General features: G+C 36.2%; 1 protein-coding gene across 1 annotated transcript in view; it reads left to right on the top strand.

Moving 5' to 3' along the window:
- Positions 1 to 20,246, top strand: part of LOC144228658 (phospholipid-transporting ATPase ABCA3-like) — a 130,023-nt gene that overhangs the window by 90,101 nt on the left and 19,676 nt on the right. Inside the window, 3 exon segments of the mRNA XM_077760565.1 lie at positions 2,764 to 2,986; positions 7,445 to 7,615; positions 14,102 to 14,280. Coding sequence (XP_077616691.1) covers positions 2,764 to 2,986; positions 7,445 to 7,615; positions 14,102 to 14,280 — 573 coding nt within the window.

The following is a 20,246-nucleotide window of genomic DNA, read 5'->3' as shown; positions in this document are numbered from 1 at the left end:
AATGCCTGGGGCACACAGGGATGAGATTATTTCTCTTCTTGAGGGCATCCCTGAGAGGCAGTGTTCATGGAGATGGCCCCATTTCCCTCCACTACCTCTTAGCTTAAAGACAGAGCCACCTGGAAGAAGTCTAGTGCTGACAATGGCTGACTAACTTGCTGATACCAAGCCCCACACCCCTGTGCTCTAGCTGGACTGCTCTTCCCAGTCAAGCTTGCCTCAGTCCAGCATGGTGGGCTGCTCCCCTTGAAGACCAGCCAAGCCCTTGCCCACACCATGTCTCTAAAGCCTGGAGTTTTAAAAGTTAGCAGGCTGCCTGGGATAGAGCCCAGAGGACACTGCACTGCTCCCTGGAAAGAAGGCAGGAACAATCCAGAGGCAGACAGCATGGAAACAGCCAACTGAAAAACACCTGGGATACACAGTGGAGAGAATGATTGCTCTTCCAGTAGTGTTTCTCTGAGAGACAACATTCACAGAAACACCTCTCTGGGGACAAAGGAGCTGGCTGGTGTCATTTCATTCACCTGCACCTCATCATAACACACTACCACCTGAGGAAAGCAGCACAGCACTGACATAGGCTGCCTAACCTGCTTACAAGTCCCATGTCCCTGTGCTTTGGCGGGACTGCCCTTCTCAGTCAAGCATGTCTCAGTCCCACCACAGTGGGTCCCTTACCCAGGAGGCCAGCAGAAACCCCTCACCACACCATATCTCCTGACTAGAGAGTTCTGCAGGGCTTCAGTTCTAGTAGAAGTAGTATCAAGTCTCATTTAATAAGCAGACTAGAGCACACCTAGTTAAAACTTACCACATTCTGGCCACGGACCAAACACTGCCAACTTTAGGCAAGGAGAGCCTTTGCAGACAACTGGCCTCAGGATAGAGCAGCCAGAACATAATGCAGAGTGCATGCAACACACACCAGAGACAGTAAAGCGCCAGACTCTAGACACTATATGACTTCTCCTTCCTAAAGCCATTTACTCTCAAGAACAAGAAACATAACAGGCTTTTCTTACACAGAGAAGGTAGGAGAGACTTGAACAAAAATGCCAAGATGGAGGAATTCATCCCAAATGAAAGAACAAGATAAGGCCATGGCCAGAGATCTAAGTGAAATAGATATAAGTAACATGACTGATGGAGAATTTAAAGCAACAATCATAAGGATACTTGCTGGGCTTGTGAAAAGAATGGAAAACATCAGAGAGACTCTTAACCCAGAGATGAAAAAGTTAAAAAGGAATCTGTCAGAAATAATGAATGCAATAACTGAGATTGGAAATAGGCTTGATCCAGTGAACAGTGGACTGGAAGAAGCAGAGGAATGAATAAGTGATATAGAAGACAAAATAATGGAAAATAATGAAACTGAACAAAAGAGACAGAGAAGAATCATGGAACACAAGAATAGACTTAAGAAACTCAGTGACTCCATCAAATGTTATAACATTTGTATTATAGGAGTCCCAGAAGAAGAAGAGAGAAAAAAGGGTACAGAAAATTTGAGGAAATTATAGCTAATCATTTCCCTAATCTGAGGAAGGAAACATCCAAATCCAGGAGGCACAGAGAAAGACTTATCCAGGAAGGTTATCATTCAGAATAGAAAGAGACAGAGTTTTCCAAACAAAAACTAAAGGAGTTTGTACCACTAAACCAGTCCTGCAAGAAATATTAAGAGGGACTCTTATCTATGGATCAATTTGGGTAGTATCTGCATATTCACAGTGTGCAGTCTTCTTGTCCAAGAACAGAATATATTACTTCTCCAAGTAGGAATTCAACTTTTCCTTGAAATAACCTATGATTTGTGACTTTAAAGGATTTTAAGCCTTCAGAGATTTCTAGATCACTCCAACTGTTATTTGACTACCTCATTGTATTTATTCTGTTGAAGTTTACAGAATGCTCATTCAGAAACAAACCAGCCATAGCTACAGATACTGGATTTAATGAACTATGACCTACTAATCCTTTCTATTCCTGTTGCTACTACCACCACGGGTATCAGTCAGCAATTGCATAACTATTCTTAGCTTATCTGTATTATTTGCTGCTTGGTTATCCTGCTGTATAATTGTGTAACTGCCTAAAGAGACAACGCTGATCCTTGTGTAGAAACTGCATTTACTAACTAATGAGATATAGATTTCTAGAAATCTATTTGCTTTAACAACTACAGGTTTCTCCCACCACCATCTTCCATTCAGTTTAGGTACCTCTAATTCTGTGCTTCAGTATCTTTTTTTAAATTTCAATTAGAAAAAATGTAAGAAAGAGGACAAGAGTTGCTTGGGTGGATGTGATAGGATTGGGGGAATAGAATAGGATCTAGTGACCTGGTTTAAAGGTATGATAGGTAATATATATAACCAGAGATAAAAATCTTTAGAGAAATAGCCTCTCTAGAGAAATAATCTAATTTCTGGGAAAAGTGAGAGTTAGCATTATCGGGGGAAAGTATACCGACCTCGATTGTTAATTAAAAAATCACTCCAACTAGAAAAAAAAAATAAAGGGAATTACACTGGTTCTGCTCATTGAACTGTCTTCTGGTGAAGCAGAGAGAGGTAGAAGTATCTTACCTATCTTCCTAGGCTAAAGACCTTTTTAGAGGCTAATTGATTTAATTAATGAATACTTCCATGCTAAATAGTGATGGGACTTGCTATCTCCTTCTCTAAACATTCTGGCTTGCATAATTTTTGCACTTACCCTTCACCTTGCCTTATCTCTATGTCCTCTGTGTTTCAGGGAGCATTCATATTCTGCCAATTGGATATTTACATCACAGATTACCATTTTCTGGATACAATGCTGATCTTCATGCTCTATGGCTGGTCCGTCATTCCCCTCATGTACTTGCTGAGCTTCCTGTTTAATAGAAGTACTTCTGCCTACATCAAACTTATCCTATTCAACTACCTTTCAGGCATTTTCAGTATCCTCATAGATGCCACATTTCGATTCGGTAAGAGTAAGGGGCTTCACAAAACTTTTCTTTCCCCAGAAGGNATACTGTACTTTATTTAAGTCCATAAAATTATCTTTGAGAGCCTCTGATATTCTGGGCACTACTAGAGCTGAGATCCTCATGCTGAAGTGATAAGACTGAACTTGACTTGCAGGTCTTTGACAAGATTCCTCATCTCTATCCCCACCTCCAGTAACTTCATCACATGACCTAAAAAATCTGTTTTTGCCACAGATATGGTAAATTTTAGGAGCATTTGTCCTGAGACTCATTTGTCAGGAGAGAGAACACACAAAAAATCAACTTTCTTTTTGAAGGGCAGGCCTCAGAAAATTGGAATAAATTCTATCTCAACTATATGAGGCCATTATTATTTTAAAAAATGTTCTTCCTTGATGTTAGGGCAGTTCATAGTGAGGTGAAGAGAGGGAAGAGCAGAGAGGAATCTTGAATTCTTGGGAGAGGCTGACAGTTTTATTCAAGGAGGTTTTATATCGTGTGGGTGTCCTTCCCTAATTCAATGAAAAGACACAAGTTCGTGAGTAACCCTAACAAGATTTTCCAGGAAGAAAATCTCTATATGCATCTGATATACATATAATTACCTAAGCCAGTTTTCCTTCCTTTCAGGCCTGCTTTTATTATTCTTGAATTTGTATCTCCTCATTTTCCTTCTCTGATTTTGAAATTTGGGGAGATATTCACTAAAATGGTCACTGTTGAAAATAGTTGTTGATTCACCCTCTAATGTGCATTTCAACCTCAACACTTCCCCCACATCCTCCCTCTCTGTTTTTGCTCCACAAACACTAGCTCCTGCCTTATTCCTTAGCCCTTCACTGGTCACAAAAGAATTGCCTGTAACTTCCTTTGAGGTTGAATAGTTCATATACATAAGACTTAAGCTTCTGCATAGCAGATGAAAAAAAAAAAACTTATTAACAGATGTACCTTAGCATTCATTCTCACAAAAAAATACCCAAATTATGGAAACGGAATCTGTATTTTTGCAGACTTGTCCAAAGACAAGGGTTTGGACACATATTTTGTGATGTGAGGAAGACTCACCAAGAGCATTTGAGTTTGTGAGCCCTAATCTAAAATGAAATGGTCATTTAAAGAACTAGAGAGAAATAGTTGTTACAGGGTAAGAATAAGAGTAAATTATTATTTTAGAAAAGTTTTGGAAGACATTTTTAGGAGGAATGTTTTGCAAAGAGTAATGCAGAGTAGGATGGGAACAGAAACAGGTGCCAGTAGATTGGGTAATTAGAAAGTCAAAGGACCTTGGGGGAGAAGAAGGGGGGACACAGTGGAGAAGGAGGAGGGAGGGAAACCATGAGAGACTCTTGAATGTTGAGAACAAACTGAGGGCTGATGGGGGTGGGGGAGAGGGGAAGGAGGGTGATGGGCATGGGGGAGGGCACTTGTGGGGATGAGCACTGGGTGTTGTATGGAAACCAACATGACAATAAACTATTAAAAGAAAGAAAGTCAAAGGTAACTTCCACTTTTGCTCAGCAGAACAAAGCAAAAATAATGAACTGAAAAGAAAGTATGGAATTAGCAGAGGCCAACAATAAAATGAAAATAAATTGACTTGAGGTTATTGACAGCATCTGATGACATTACTTTTCCACTGTATAGTGAGAACCAGAGAGGTCAGAATAAAAAACATACAACAAAGGTAAAACAAAGGTTTAGTATCTTCCTATTTAAAATTGGAAGTTCAAAGGGCTACTCACTATAAGGGTAAACAAGGGGCGACTGGGTGTCATAGTCCGTTAAGCATCAGACTCCTGGTTTTGGCTCTGTCATGATCTCACGGTTCCTGAGTTCGAGCACTGCATCACACTCTGCACGGACAGTGCAGAGCCTGCTTAGTATTCTCTCTCCCCCCTCTTTGCATTTCCCCTGCTCTCTCTCTCTTTCTCCATTCTTTCTCTTTCTCTCTCTCAAATTAAATAAATAAACTTTAAAAAAGGGTGAACAAAACTAAAGCCACAGTAAGACACAGAAAGAAAGTTTGTAAGGGTTGAATCTGGCACTGGAATGAGGAATAACAATATCCCTTTGGAATTTGTAAACACATGCAAGTATTCATATTGGCTTGTGTCCTGAAGTCATAGAATCTATGTAAGCCAAAAAAAACATAACGTGATAATTTATTTTTAATAATCTCAGTTGGTTGGGTGTGCCCCTAGGTGAATGGCAAATGTATACACAATTCCCAGACTTCAAAGTATTCCCATTGTTAAATTTTCTAGAGCACTTGAGTTCAAATTAAAAGAACAAAGAAAGAAAAAAGAGAAAAACTACAAGCTCTTAAGAGCAGGTGCTAGCAGAAACCACAAATTGTAGAATCACAATCAGACCTGCAAAATTAAGATTTGGGGACTTTTTGGAATGATATAAAGTATGTATGTTTAAAATACTTAAATTGTAATTCTTAGTAATATGAGCAAATAATAGAACATGTAGTAAATAATAGAATATGTATGCATGTGTGTTATATATAGGCATTCAATATATATATGTTTAAATGATTAATATGTATAATATATATTTAATATGCATAAATATGTATGTTTAATATATTTAAATTGTAATAGAGAGTCTCAGGTATATAAGCAAATACTGGAATATATATAGTAGAATATGTAATAAAATGACATATATATCCATATACTATATATGTACATGTTATATATGCATATTAGCAAGAACGAGAACACAAGTAGATTTGAAAAAGATCCAACTAGAATCCTGAAAAATGAAGATTTAATAATAATTTAAATTAAGAACTCAGTAGATAGAAGTATCAGCATATAGATGGGTATTGTTTTTTTAATCCATTCTGTCACCCAGTTTCTTGGTTTTTATGTCTAATCTAGTAAGTATTGCTACTCTGGCTTTCTTTTGACATCCATTTGCATGCTAAATGTTTCTCCATCCCTTCATATTTTAATCTACAGATGTTTTTAGGTGTAAAATGGGTCTCCTGTAGGCAGCATATATGTAGGTCTTGTTTTTACTTATCCATTGTTTCACCCTATGTCTTTTGATTGGAATGTTTAGTCCATTTACATTCAAAGTAATTATTGAAAGGTATGTATTTATTGCCATTTTATTACTTGCTTTCTGGTTGTTTCTCAGGTTTTTCTATGATCTTGTTGTTCTTTCATCTTTTGCTGATTTTCTTTAGTAGTATATTTGGAGTTCTTTCTCTTTATTCTTTGCATATTTATTAGTGGTTTTTGATATATGGTTGCCATTAGGTTTTTATATAAACTCTTCTGCATATAGCAGTCTATATTAAAGCAATGTCTGTTTGGGTCTGAACCCATTCCTTTCTCCTCTCTATACGTTTTAGGTATATTTTATCATATTTTATATTCTTTTTTGTGAAATTAAATACAATATAAAATTAATTCCAGGGGCGTCTGGGTGGCTCAGTTGGTTAAAGTGTCACACTTTGGCTCAGGTCATGATCTCACAGTTCATGAGTTCAAACCCCACTTTGGGCTCTGTGCTGACAGCATGGAGCCTGGAGCCTGCTTCAGATTCTATGTCTCCCTCTCTCTCTGCCCCTCCCCTGCTCACATTCTGTCTGTCTCAAAAATAAACATGAGAAAATAAAAAATTAAATAAAAATAAAATTAATTCCATAGCCACACTATCCACACGTCAAGTGCTCAGAAGCCACATAGCTCAGCTACAGAACTCTTCCATATTCATAAAAAGATAGTGTTGGTGTATATAATTAGTGCCATTTTTGGCATCTGATCAATTAACCAAAATCCTGAATTTTTCAGTCTGGATCAATTATTTGTCTTTATCCACTCAAAATCTAAACGTAATAGAATCACCATGGCTTGGGCACTTGCCCAACATGTCTTATATGAAGTTTCTGTTTAGACTGGCCTTTTATCTTCTTTCTTTAAAAAAACTGAATTTGTTATCAAAATTTCATATTGTTATTTCATAAATTAAGCATGTTCATATCTCCAGAAACTTAGTATCTAATAATTGTTCAAATCAAATGCATTCTGCTTCCCTTGAAGATTTTTCTATTCGCAAACATGTCATAGTTTCCCCATCTGTTCCCTACTATTGAATTCTAAGCTGTATCTCTGACCTTTACTTTACTCCTTAGTTGATAAATGAGGATTAGAAATGTAAAAATTAGTAGGGGTTTCCTGTCCATATCAAGTGACAAGAAATCTTATCACGTTGACACCAACTTCACATCAGAGACTTTTAAGAACTATGCAGTTATCAACACGAACTGTGTCACTGGGTGTTGACTGGAACAAACTTACTGGGTAGTAATTAGTATTCTTCAAATACGATAATTTGTTTTTTAATTCCCAGAGTCTGTTTTGATCGTCCTTGGGAGATTTGTTGTCCCAGGGATAGCTCATTTCCTATAATGAAATCTAACTTTATCATCTTTTTTAGAAGTTCAACATAAGGTGTCAAAAGCCACCAAAGACTTCATACTTAATTCACTACTGTTTTTTCCCAATTACAACCTTGCGAAGTGTATCGGTGACTATTTTACTTTCTACCAGATAAAGAAGTGGTGCTCTGAAAATAAACCTCCTATCTACCTAAACTGCAGTAAAGAAAGTAAGTATCATTAATCTTAAACATAAGACTACCAATAATGTTTCCAGCAAAAATGGATTTATTGAGGAATGGAAGAGAATTGCAATACAGGACAAGCAAGTTACAGCAAACCAAAGACAAGTCTCACAAACATTATTATTTTAGAGAGGAGCATTATTTAGGAGGAGGGAGGAAATTGGGAGGGATTATTTGAACAAAAGTCTGTTGCGGAGAAAAGCAAGAGTTCAGGGTGATGATAGTTTCTCATGGGCTCAGCCACAAGGGTGGTCAATTTCTTACAGGAGACACAATGTACTTTTTTGTTGTTGTTGGGCCTGTAATGGATGATTCTTTCCTATTGAGGATTCTTCTGTTGGGTGTACAATCGACAATTCTTGTAATTAACAAGTGGCAGGGTGTGAGAATTCAGCCTCCTGGGTTCCTGACTCCATCTTAGTAAGGCTACCGTTTTTTAATTTTCACAGTATCCTTGGAGTCCCTAAGCCTAAAAAATTAGTCTCAGTCTTAGCCTATGAGACATGTGGAATCTGCCCTTATTTCAAAGGAGACCGTTCAGGCACATTGAGTACATAAATCATTTTATAAGGCTGGGAGAAAGCCTTCGAAATAATAAAACCTCAAAAACAAAGCCAAGTTAAGTTTAAAGTAGTCATCAGATATAAAAATAAGACCTGCTAATAGTCAACCACATAGTAACTATATTATTTAAATCATCATTACCTCAAGTTATCAGTTTGTATACTCACTTTGAGGAAACTGACTGTACCCTAGGCCACATAGCTTTTGTAGTCCAGAACTGAGATTCACAGCTTATGTTCCCTCATTGCATAATGCATTTCATCTTTGGAAAATAACCTCCATGGGAAGAATTTGTATGATATTTACTTTTGTTACCTCTCACCACTTTCACCACTCATAAGCACCTGCACTCATTTGCCCACAACTTATTTGAAGGATTGGATAAAACCCATTCTCCAGTGTCTAATATAGTATCTGCACATAGAGGAATTTAGCTTTTTAAAATAAATAAATAAAGGTCAGGATGTGGTGACCTGGGTCATAAAGAGCAGTACAATAGAGAAAAGAGAAAGAAAGGAGAGTAAGAGAAAGGAGAATAGTGCTGTATATTTCTCAGGAAGAGTAAACATTTATTTTAACTTTGAAATCCCAATGGTGGTGGTGGCTGGGTGGCTCAGTTTGTTAAGCATCTGCCTCCTGATATCAACTCAGGTCTTGATTTCAGGGTCATGAGTCCAAGCCCTGCACTGGGTGTCATGCTGGTCATGGAGCTTACTTAAAAAAAAAAAGAAAAGAAAAGAAAAAGAAGAAAAAAAAGTAAATTCCCATGGTGGTACTGTATCATTTATTGGGTAATCTTGGAAGTATCTTATTTTGTGAGAGTGGGCACAATGAGAAGGAATATTTAGTAGCAAACCAGATCCTACCTAGAATAGTAGTTGATGACTTCAAATGGAAGGTCAGTATTCAGAACTGTAAACTGTATTACAATAAACTTTAGCAGATGGGGTGAGGTGGAAAAAAACAGAAGAGAAACATTTCATGCAAAATCTATTGACATGGAAAGTCACATGTTACTGAGTCTCCATAGAAGCAGGAACTATTTTGTGGTGCCTGGGTGGCTTAGTCGGTTAAGCGTCCGACTTTCGCTTAGGTCATGATCTCGCGGTTCGTGGGTTCGAGCCCCGCATCGGGCTCTGAGCTGACTGCCAGCTCAGAGCCTGGAACCTGTTTCCGAGTCTGTGACTCCCTCTCTCTCTGACCCTCCCCTGCTCACGCTGTCTCTGTCTCTCTCTCTCCTAGAAATAAATAAAACATTAAAAAAAAAAAAAAAGAAGAAGCAGGAACTATTTTGTACAGCAATGAAAAGGTTCCAGTTTCTCCATATCCTTTTCAACAATTGTTATTTTCAATTTTTTTATTGTAGTCTTTCTAGTAGGTATGAAGTTGTATCACACTGTTGTTTCAATTTGCATTTCTCTACTGACCAGTGATGTTGAGCATCTTTTAATGTGCCTGTTGTCCATTTGTGTATCTTTTTCATAGAAATGTCTATTCAGGTTCTTTGCCCATTTGAAATTGGTTAAATGGTCTTTATATATTCTGGAAAGTAGACCTTTCTTTGATATATGGGTTGTAAATATTTCTCCCATTCTGAGGGCTATCATTTCACTTTCTTGCTACTGTCCTTTGATACACAGTAGTGTTTCATTTAGATGAAGTCTAGTTTATTCATTGTTTTTTTGTTATTTTTTTTTTGTATACTTTAGGTATCAATTGCTTAACCGAAGGTCACAGAGATTTATTCAATGTTTTTTTCCTAAGAGTTTTATAGTTTTAGCTGTTACATTCAGGTGTTTGATCCTTTTTCAGTTGATTTCTGTATATAATGTGAGACAGAGTTCCAATCTGATTCTTCTACATATGGATATCCAGTTCTTCCAGCACCATTCATTTCCCCCATTTAATTAGCATGGCACTCTTGTTGAAACCAGTTGACTTCAGAAGCTTGGGTTGCATTCTGAATTCTCATTTGTATTTCATTGATCTGTATGTCTATCTTTGTTTCAGTATCACCCCCATCATGATTACTAGCTTTGTAGTAAGCTTTGAAATTGGAACTTGGCTATGTCTTGATATTTATTTTGCAATTCCTTATACAATTAAGAATTACCTTTTTTTGGGCATGGGGGACACCTAGGTGACTCAGTTGGTTAAGTGATTTTGGTTAACCAATTTTGGTTCAGGTCATGATCTCATGATATGATCTCATGATCAATGACAGTGTGGAACTTGCTTAGGATTCTCTCTCTCTCCAGTCCTCCCCTGCTTGTGCTCTCTATCTCAAAATTAATAAATAAACTTAAAAAAAAGAATTAAGACACAAAAAACAAATCTAGTAGGATTTAAACAAATTTTTATTTATTTATTTATTATTTTCAGAGGTGGGGTAGTCATGTATGCATGTGCAAGCAAAGGAAGAACAGAGGGAAAGGGAGAGAGAGAATCTTAAGCAAACTCCACACCCAGTGTGGAACCATACATGGGACTTGATCTCACAACACTGGAGTCATAACCAGAACTGAAATCAAGAGTCAGACACTTAACTGACAAAGCCATTCAGGCACCCTAGAATCTAGTAGGACTTTTATTGACATTGCTTTAATTCTATAGAAGAATTTTGAGACATTTAATATCTTTACAATTTTGATTTTATAATCTATGAACTTAGTACATTCCTTTGCTTATTTAGTTTTAGCTATCCACCTATTTACTTGATTTAAAAGTATAACAGATATGTTGTTAGCACTATTTCTGCATATCTTTTGATGCTGTTATAAATGGTATCACTTTTGAAGAATATTTTTTATTGTTTCTTGCTGATACAAAGTTGAAAGAGCTCATTTTTGTATATTAAACTCCCTAAATTATTTTATTAACTTTTATAATTTATTAATAGATAACTTTTCATTTTCTTTTATTTATTTATTTATTTTTATTTTTTTCTTAAATGGTGTATTGTCAACTTGGTTTCCATATAACACCTAGTGCTCATCCCCACAAGTGCCCTTCTCCATGCCCATCACCCTCTTTCCCCCCTTCCCCACCACCATCAGCCCTCAGTTTGTTCTCGGCATTCAAGAGTCTTTCATGGTTCTCTTCCCTCTCTCTCCCCCACTGTTTTTCTCCTTCTTCTCCCCCATGGTCCTCTGTTAAGTTCCTCCTAATCCACCTATACGTGCAAACATATGGTATCTGTCCTCTGCCTGACTTATTTCACTTAGCATAACACCCTCAGGTCCCATCCATGTTGCTCCAAATGGCCAGATTTCATTCTTTCTCATTGCCCTGTAGAATTCCATTGTATAGATAAACCACATCTTCTTGATCTATTCGTCAGTGGATGAACACTTAGGCTCTTTCCATGTTTTGGCTATTGTTGAGCATGCTGCTATGAACATTGGGGTACATGTGCCTTTATGCATCAGCACTCCTGTATCCCTTGGGTAAATTTCCCAGCAGTGCTCTTGCTGGGTCATAGGGGAGTTCTATTGTCTATTTTTTGAGGAACCTCCACACTGTTTTCCAGAGGGGGTGCACCATTTACACTCCCCCCAACAGTGTAGGAGGGTGCCCGTTTCTCCACATCCTTGCCAGCATCTAGAGTTTCCTGACTTGTTCATTTTAGCCACTCTGACTGGCATGAGGTGGTATCTCAGTGTGGTTTTGATTTGTATTTCCCTGATAAGGAGGGACGCTGAGAATCATTTCATGTGTCTGTTGGCCATCTGGATGTCCTCTTCGGAGAAGTGTCTGTCCATGTCTTCTGCCCATTTCTTCACTGGATTATTTGTTTTTCAGGTGTGGAGTTTGGTGAGTTCCTTATAGATTTTGGATACCAGCCCTTTATCTGATATGTCATTTGCGACTATCTTTTCCCATTCCGTCAGTTGCCTATTAGTTTTATGGATTGTTTCCTTTGCTGTGCAGAAGCTTTTCATATTTCATCTATATATAATGGTCTACTTGTATTTAAATTAAATAGGAATGCAGAATAGAATTCATCATAGTGGTTACCTGTGAATGATGGAAAAATATGAAGGAGCATATAAGTATTTTAAAATTATTTGTAAACTCTTCATTTGGAGCCTGGGTTCATAGGTTCATTATGATATTATGCTTTAAATCTATACATGTGTAGCATTTAATATGTATGAATCAAGTATTTTTTATTTATAATTCTAAAGTATGAGGAATGAGAGGTGCCTGGGCGGCTCAGTCGGTTACACATCCCACTTCGGCTCAGGTCATGATCTCGCAGTTTGTGAGTTTGAGCCCCGCGTTGGGCTCTGTGCTGACAGCTAAGAGCCTGGAGCCTGCTTCAGATTCTGTGTCTCCCTTTCTCTCTGCCCCTCCCCTGCTCGCACTCTGTCTCTCTCTGTGTCTCAAAAATATAAATAAATAAATAAATAAATAAATGGAAAAGGTGAAATAATATTAGATTTGATGGTCTAAGCAGGAATCTCAAAGTATTCCCTGATAAATTATTAGGCTTTGCCTAATATATTGTGGTTGATTAATGCAAAATAAATACAAACAAAACATTCAATTTCATTTCTATACATCAATTGTAAACATATAAATATGACTCTTAAAAATGACAGAGTTCAATGGCAAAGCTGGATCAATTTCAGCAACAAAATAAGGTAGTATTGGATTTGTAACTGAGAATGTAAACTGATAATATGAATCTATTTTGATATAAATAGTGACTAAATAAATAAATAAATAATGGGTAGAGGAAAAACTCTCCATAGAGTTTCAATCAATTTATGTAGATACTCCAACCTCTAGGAGGTAGAAGATAACTTTCCACTCCTTATTTGTGGGATGTACATTTTGACTCCTTTCCAGAGAATAGAGAGTACAGAAAAGGGAGGAGGGAGTAACTTTACAGCAGAGAAAGCTGACAAACATAATCTCAACCAGATGATCAAGGTCAACATTAACAGTGACAAGTCACACTGGTAGCATGTACATTTTATTGTTGTTGCAATAAAAATATCCCTTTACTTCTGTGAGTTTCCTCCCCGAAATCCATAATCCCAGTCTAATAATGAAGAAGAAAAAAAGAAACCATTAGACAGGTCTCACTTGAGGGATGACCTTCAAAAATACCTGACCATTACCCCTCAAAACTGTCAATGTCATAAAAAATTTTAAGAATCTGAGAAAATGTCACAGCTAAGAGGAACCAAAGGAAACATGACTACTATATGTAATATAGGATTCTGGACTAGTTCACAGAACAACAACAACAAAAAAGAAATACTACATTAAAAAAAAAAAGAATCCTGAAAATATCAAGGACTTTAATTAATGGCAATATGGAATTCTCCATATTGTCTTTATAGTTTTTCTGTAAATCTAAACCCATTCTAAAAGACTGAAAGTTTTTAGAGGAGGGAGTGTATATCATTTTCTTGTAGCAGAAATTCTGGACTTTTTACTCAACTTCTCAACACAGTTCAAGAAGTATCACTTTTTTTTTGAACTGGTCATTTTTACCTTTTGAAAGCAAAATGTTACCTTTTGCAAGAGTACTTGCGCTTTAATACTTGCTTTTAATTATCAGTTTAAGATTTCACACTTTTGAAAGGACTTGGAGCATTTTTAATGGCATGTAATAATTAATAGGCATATCAATAAATATATTAATATTCATATGCTTACTTGATTACATTATATTCATGAAATTAGCCTTCAAAATTCATTGTTGAATATTGCTGTAGGAGGATAATTGCTTCTCACACTCCAAATAGTTTACTTGTCTCAGCCTAATATTTCATTCTACCCCATATTTCTTATTTATTGTTTTCTCAGGCCTTGTTCATGGTGTCAATGTTCTGTACTAAGATCTCTCTCTCTCTCTGTCTCTCTGTCTCTCTCTCTCTCTGCCGTCCTCAGATACTGCAAAGAATATTTATTCTTTGGAAGAGAAAATGATTGGAAAGTACATGATTATAATGAGTATCACAGGATTTATTTGCCTTTTCTTGCTTTTCTTTTTGGATACCACTTTGTGGAAGCTAAGAACATTTCTCAGTCAATATGTTTATTTTGGTATCTATAAGACATTCAAGAAGGTGAGTAATTAAGCATGATCATTAAGAATAACTCCAAGAAAAGGGAACATTAAGCCTGAAAAGTGTGTATCTATATATGACTATCTCACTTATGGGTAAAAGAAAAATCAATTTTGGGGAGCCTGGGTGGCTCAGTCGATTAAGCGTCCGACTTTGGTTCAGGTCATGATCTCACGGTTCGGTTTGTGGGTTTGAGCTCCGCGTTGGCTCTGTGCTGACAGCTCAGAGCCTGGAGCCTGTTTCAGATTCTGTGTCTCCCTCTCTCTCTGACCCTCCCCTGCTCACGCTGTCTCTCTCTCTCTCTCTCAGAAATAAATAAAACATTTTTTTAAAAAAAGAAAAATCAATGTTCACAGAAATATGTTTTCTTAAACCCACTGAGGTTTAATTTACCTACAATAAACTGCATTTGTTTTTATTATTTCAAGGCACCAAATATTGTGTTTACTAATTTCTTTTATGTTGACTATTTTCTCTTTCATTGATATTTTTGTTCTTCTTTTAAACATTTTTTCTTTCTGCTGTTTGCTTTTGGCTTATTTCTCTTCTTCTAGCTTCTTTTATGGAAAGACTGAAACTACAGGTTTTAGGTCTCTCTTCTTTAGTAATATAAACATTTAAAGCAAAACATTTCCCTGCAAACAGTCCTCTTGATGTACCCTGAAAAATTTTGATTTCATAGATTTTCATTATCATTCAAATGTTTTAAGTATTTTTTAAATTTCCTATATGATTTCTTTTTTGATCCATGGATTACTTTAAAAGTCTGTAAATAAATGTCAAAATATTTGGAAAATTTCTAGATATATTGTTATTGATCCCTAGTTTAATTCCTTTGTGGTTAAAAAACATACTCTTTAGTGAATCCTTTTTAAACCATTGATAATTGCTGTATGGTTGAGCATGTGATCAATCTCAGTATTGTGCCATGTGCATGCTAAATAAATGTGTACTTTGCATTTGTTACTTGTAATGTTCTACAAGTATCAATTAGGTTGTGCTGGTTGATAGGATAGCTATACACCTAGTCTCTGATATATTTTTGTCAGATTTTTTTTCAGTTGCTAAGAAAAGTGTAAAATATCCAATCCCAATTGCAGGGTTTATTTCTCCCTTTAATTCTGTCATTTTAAAAAATATTTTTTGAATCTCTATATTAAGTCAATAGACATTTATTATTGTATGTCTTTCTGATTAATTAAATTCTAGAGTATCACTGGTAATGACATACATCTCTGGTAATATTTTTTAAGTCTATTTTTTTAATCTTAAAGTCTATTTCCTGTGACATTAATATGGTGCCTTCAGTCTTGTATTTACTTTCTCATGGTATGCCATTTTACATACACTTATTTTCACTGTATTTTTTTACTCTCACTGTATTATTTATTTATCCTCACTGTAAACAGCATGTAGTTATGTCCTAACTTTTTATCCATTCTGATATCTCTGCTTTTTCAATATAAGCATTTAGCCCTTCATTGATAAGTTTGCATTTCTGTCTACCACATATATTATTTGCTTTCTGTTTGTCCCTTCAGATTTTAGTTTCACTGCTTTCCCATTTCTGCCTTTCTTTGGATTACTTGAATATATTTAGAATTCTACTTTAACTTTTCAATTTACTCTTTAGCTATATTTCCATACTTATCTTTAATGATTGGTGCAAGATTTACAAATAATATATAGTTCTTTTTCCATAGTCTGTTTAGAGTTAATATTGTAAAATGTACAAAATGTGAAATCATAAGTGTCCATGTCTATCCCTCACTGTCTTTAATGCTATAGTTGGTATATGTCTTACATTTATATATGTCATTATGTTATTAACCATGAAAAATAATACTATATTTTGACTTGAAACATCATATATTTCAAAGTAAGTAATAGAAAAACATGACTTTATATTTACCTAGATATATAGCATCTCTGGTGCTGTTCGTTCATTCCTGAATATATGGATTGCCATCTGCTATGGTTTTCCTTTAGACTGAAAACTTCCTTAAGCATTTATTTTAGTTACGAACTAGAGAAGAACTATGTTAGTCTTATTTTATCTGAAAATATCTCTATCTTGATTTGTGGAGTAGGTCTAGCTTCTAAGTAGACTTCTAGCTTTCACTAGAAGTCTGGGTTGATAGTTGGATTTTTTTTTTTCTGGGCACTCTCCATGTAATAGCATTTAACTGTCTTCTGATTTCTTTTATTTCAAATAAGAAGAGGTCATTCAAACTGCTTTCTCTTTTATGTAATGCACTGCTTTTCTTTGGTTGTTTTATTTAAGAGTTTCTCATTATCTTTGGTTTCCACCAGTTTGACTATTATATACAAAGGCATGATGTATATATGCCTTGGCTAAGACAGAACCTTATTTTCCAGAATCCCTTTCCCTGTGTTATTCCAATTTAGAGTTGTTAGGGAAGAAGATTTTCATGAGATTTGGAAGGCATAATTGAAGTAGACTTAGATTGATTCTTACAGCAGCATACCTCTCTCCTCAACTTGTCCTCCAACCTTTACTAGCCGCTTTGCATAATGCCACTAAAAAGAGTATCATCCACATAATTCTAGTCACAATTATTTACTTAGTCTAAATCGGGGAATGGCAATGTCATTTCCCATGATTAAAGTCTTTCTTTTTCAAATACTTGTTTGTTTTATTGCCATGTTTAATAAACAAAGCAATGAATATCAGCAATTCATTTTACTGCACTTTTCCTATTTATATTTTATTTTTTATTAAGTTTAAAATTTTAATTCTAGCATAGTTAACATAAAATGTGATATTAGTTTCAGGCGCACAATAGAGTGATCCAAAATATTCTATGCATTATTCAGTGCTCATAAGTGTACATTTTTAATGTTTATTTATTTATTTATTTATAGAGAGATTGTACATGCAGGTGGGGAGGGGCAGAGAGATTGCAAGAGAGAGAATCCCAAGTAGGCCCCATGTTATGAGTGCAGAGCCCAACCCTACAAACTGTGAGATCATGACCTGAGCTGAAATAAAGAGCTGGACACTTAACTGACTGAGCCACCTGGGCACCCCTCCCCTGAAGCATCTTTAGCAAGATAAGTGTACTNTCCCCCCCCCCCCCCTCAACTTCCCCTCTGACAACGATCAGTTCTCTATATTCAAGAGCTTCTTGGCCAGCTTCTTGGTTTGTTTCTCTCTTTTTTTTCTTTATTGTGTTTCTTAAATTCCACATAGGTATTTTTCTTTTTGACTGAGTTATTATGATTAGCATTATACTCACTAGCTCATCCAGATTGTTGCAAATGGCAAGATTCTGTTCTTTTTTATAGCTGAGTAATATACATATATATATAACTTCTTTATCCATTTATCCATATAGATGTACATATATAAAGTTATATATATATACACACATATAAAAATATATATGTATANATTAGTGTTTTTGTATTCTTTGGGCAAATACCCAGTAGTGCAATTATTGGATCACAGGGTAGTTCTGTTTTTAACATTTTGAGGAACCTCTGTACTGTTTTCCACAATGGCTACACTACTGTGATTTCCCACCAATGGTATACAAGTGTTTCTTTTTCTCTACATGCTCACCAACAGCTGCTGTTTCTTGTCCTGTTAATTTTAGTCAGGTGTTACTCTTGTTGGGAATCTCTTATAAGCGATAAATGTTTTTTCTCCTGGTGATTTCAAGATTTTCTTATTGCCTTTGGCATTCAGCATTTTTTCTATGTCTGCGTACAGATCTATTTGTATTTATTGTACTTGGTATTCACTAAGCTGTGGATATGTATAATGTTTTTCATGAAATTTGGGAAGTTTCAGCCATTTCTTTAAATACTTTCTGCTTCCTTCTCTCTTTTCCATTTGACAGACCCATTATGTGTATATTGATGCACTAAATGGTATCCCACATTTCTTTGAGGCTTTATTCATTTTTCTTGAGTGTTTTTTCTCCATTCTTCAGGTTTCACACTCTCTTTGTGTCTATATACAAGTTTTCTCATTCATTTTTTTCTACCAGTTCAAATTTGTTATTGAGCTCTTCTAGTGAGTTTTTCATTTTAGTTATTACACTTTTCACATCCAGAACTTCCACGTGACTTTTTAAAATTTTCTATCTTGCTATTGTTAATCTGTATTTGAAAAGAAACCATTGTCATAATACTCCCCTTTACTCCTTCAAGCATGGTTTTCTTTTTTTGAAAATATTTTATAATGACTACTTTGAAAGTCTTTGTTAAATCTTACATCTGGTCATTTCCACAGGCAGCTCCTATTGCTTGCTCTCTTTCCTGTGTATGGAACAGTTTCCTCTTATCTCCTAAGTTTTGCTGAACTCTGGATATTCTATTTATTTATTTATTTGTTTACTTATTTATTTATTTTAGAAAGAGGTCTTTTTTATTTTAGAGAAAGAGAGGAATGGGGAAGGGACAGAGGGAGGGAGGGAGGGAGAGAGAGAGAGAGAGAGAGAGAGAATATTAAGCAGTCTCCACACTCAGCATGGAGCCTGATGTGGGGCTCAATCCCATAACCCTGGGATCATGACCTGAGCTGAAATCAAGAGTCAGACACACAGCCAACTCAGCTACCCAGACACTCCTGAATGTTTAATATTAAATACGTATTGGTTCTCTAGGTATTGTCCTTTCCTAGGGAACTTTTGTCATTTGCTAGTTTGTTTAAGTGACTGGCTGGGATGTTTTTGTGAAGTCTATTTTCCTTGTAGTGTGAAGCCTCTGATATTATCCCTCAGAGGATGCAGACCTGGGCATGAGGAGCAGTAACCCTGAAATAACAGTAGTTTGAAAGTCTCTCTTTGTCTCTTTCCATATCCACATCCAACTGTTAAGCTCCACTAATTGCTGGCTAATTTTTGTATTTCTCTCAACAATGTGTTCTCCTAACACATAAATTGCTTTAATGATAGCGCCATTACATTTGAGCTTCTTTGCAGAAATAGCATGAGGTCAGTATTCAAGATTTGTTTCACCCCAAGAGGGCTCTTCATAGCGGTCTCTTTCTCTGATTCTTTCTAGTCGAGTAGCTAGCCTATGGTTAATTTATATCATTTCTTAATTGCTTTACACAAAAACCACCATTGTTTTGAGAGTATCTTTAGGCTTTAACTTCGCTATGCTGTTTCAAATGAAAACAGTTCTATGGGGGAGAATCTATGAGCTTTCTGTTTTACAATATATGGCTCTACCCCTGGGTAAAATTTCTGAGCCATGGCTCCAAAGTTGAGGGCAGAAGCAGTGATGTGCTTCTTTCTTGATGGTATCACTGTTTCAGGAGCTGGGTGCTCAGTAAGGAACAGTAGTCTCTGGTCTTGTTGGTTTACCCTTCCCAGCATGAAGCCTCTGCCCTAAGAATGACCTAGAGTTCAATATTCCACACTACACCCAAGGTAGAGGATCCTCCACTCCCTGTGTGGAGAATAGATAAAAGAAGGAAACCCCAGCTTCCCAATTACACTCACCTTGTAAAGGTGAGGGAAGAGGAATCTTTGTGTTCATGGCTGCACCTGCCTGAAGTGAATTTCTTTCTTTTTTCTTTTATAGTTTATTGTCAAGTTGGTTTACGTATAACACCCAGTGCTCATCCCAATAAGTGCCCTCCTCCATGCCCATCACCCCCCTTCCCCTCTCCCGCACCCCCACTCAGCCCTCAGTTTGTTCTCAGCATTCAAGAGTCTCTCATGGCTTGCATCCTTCCCTCTCCTCAACTATTTTTCCCCTTCTCCCACTTTGTCCTCCCTTAACTTCCTCCTAATCTACCTATATGAAGTGAATTTCTTTTCTGAGCAATGGGAAGGGAGGGAGAGAGTGGGTTATTATCCAATGCCACAGGATTTCACTGTTCTTCCCAAGTTTACTAGATTTATTGAAAAAAATGTTTCTTCATTTGTTGTATGCCCTTAGGATCATTTCCAGAGCCTTTAAATGATTATTATTTAGACAATTTTCAT

This window comes from Crocuta crocuta, unplaced genomic scaffold (genome assembly GCF_008692635.1).
Source record: "Crocuta crocuta isolate KB4526 unplaced genomic scaffold, BGI_CrCroc_1.0 scaffold73, whole genome shotgun sequence".
In the NCBI taxonomy this organism is placed as follows: Eukaryota; Metazoa; Chordata; class Mammalia; order Carnivora; family Hyaenidae; genus Crocuta; species Crocuta crocuta.
The sequence above is the reverse complement of the archived record's forward strand: the minus strand, read 5'-3'. Positions and strand labels throughout refer to the sequence as shown.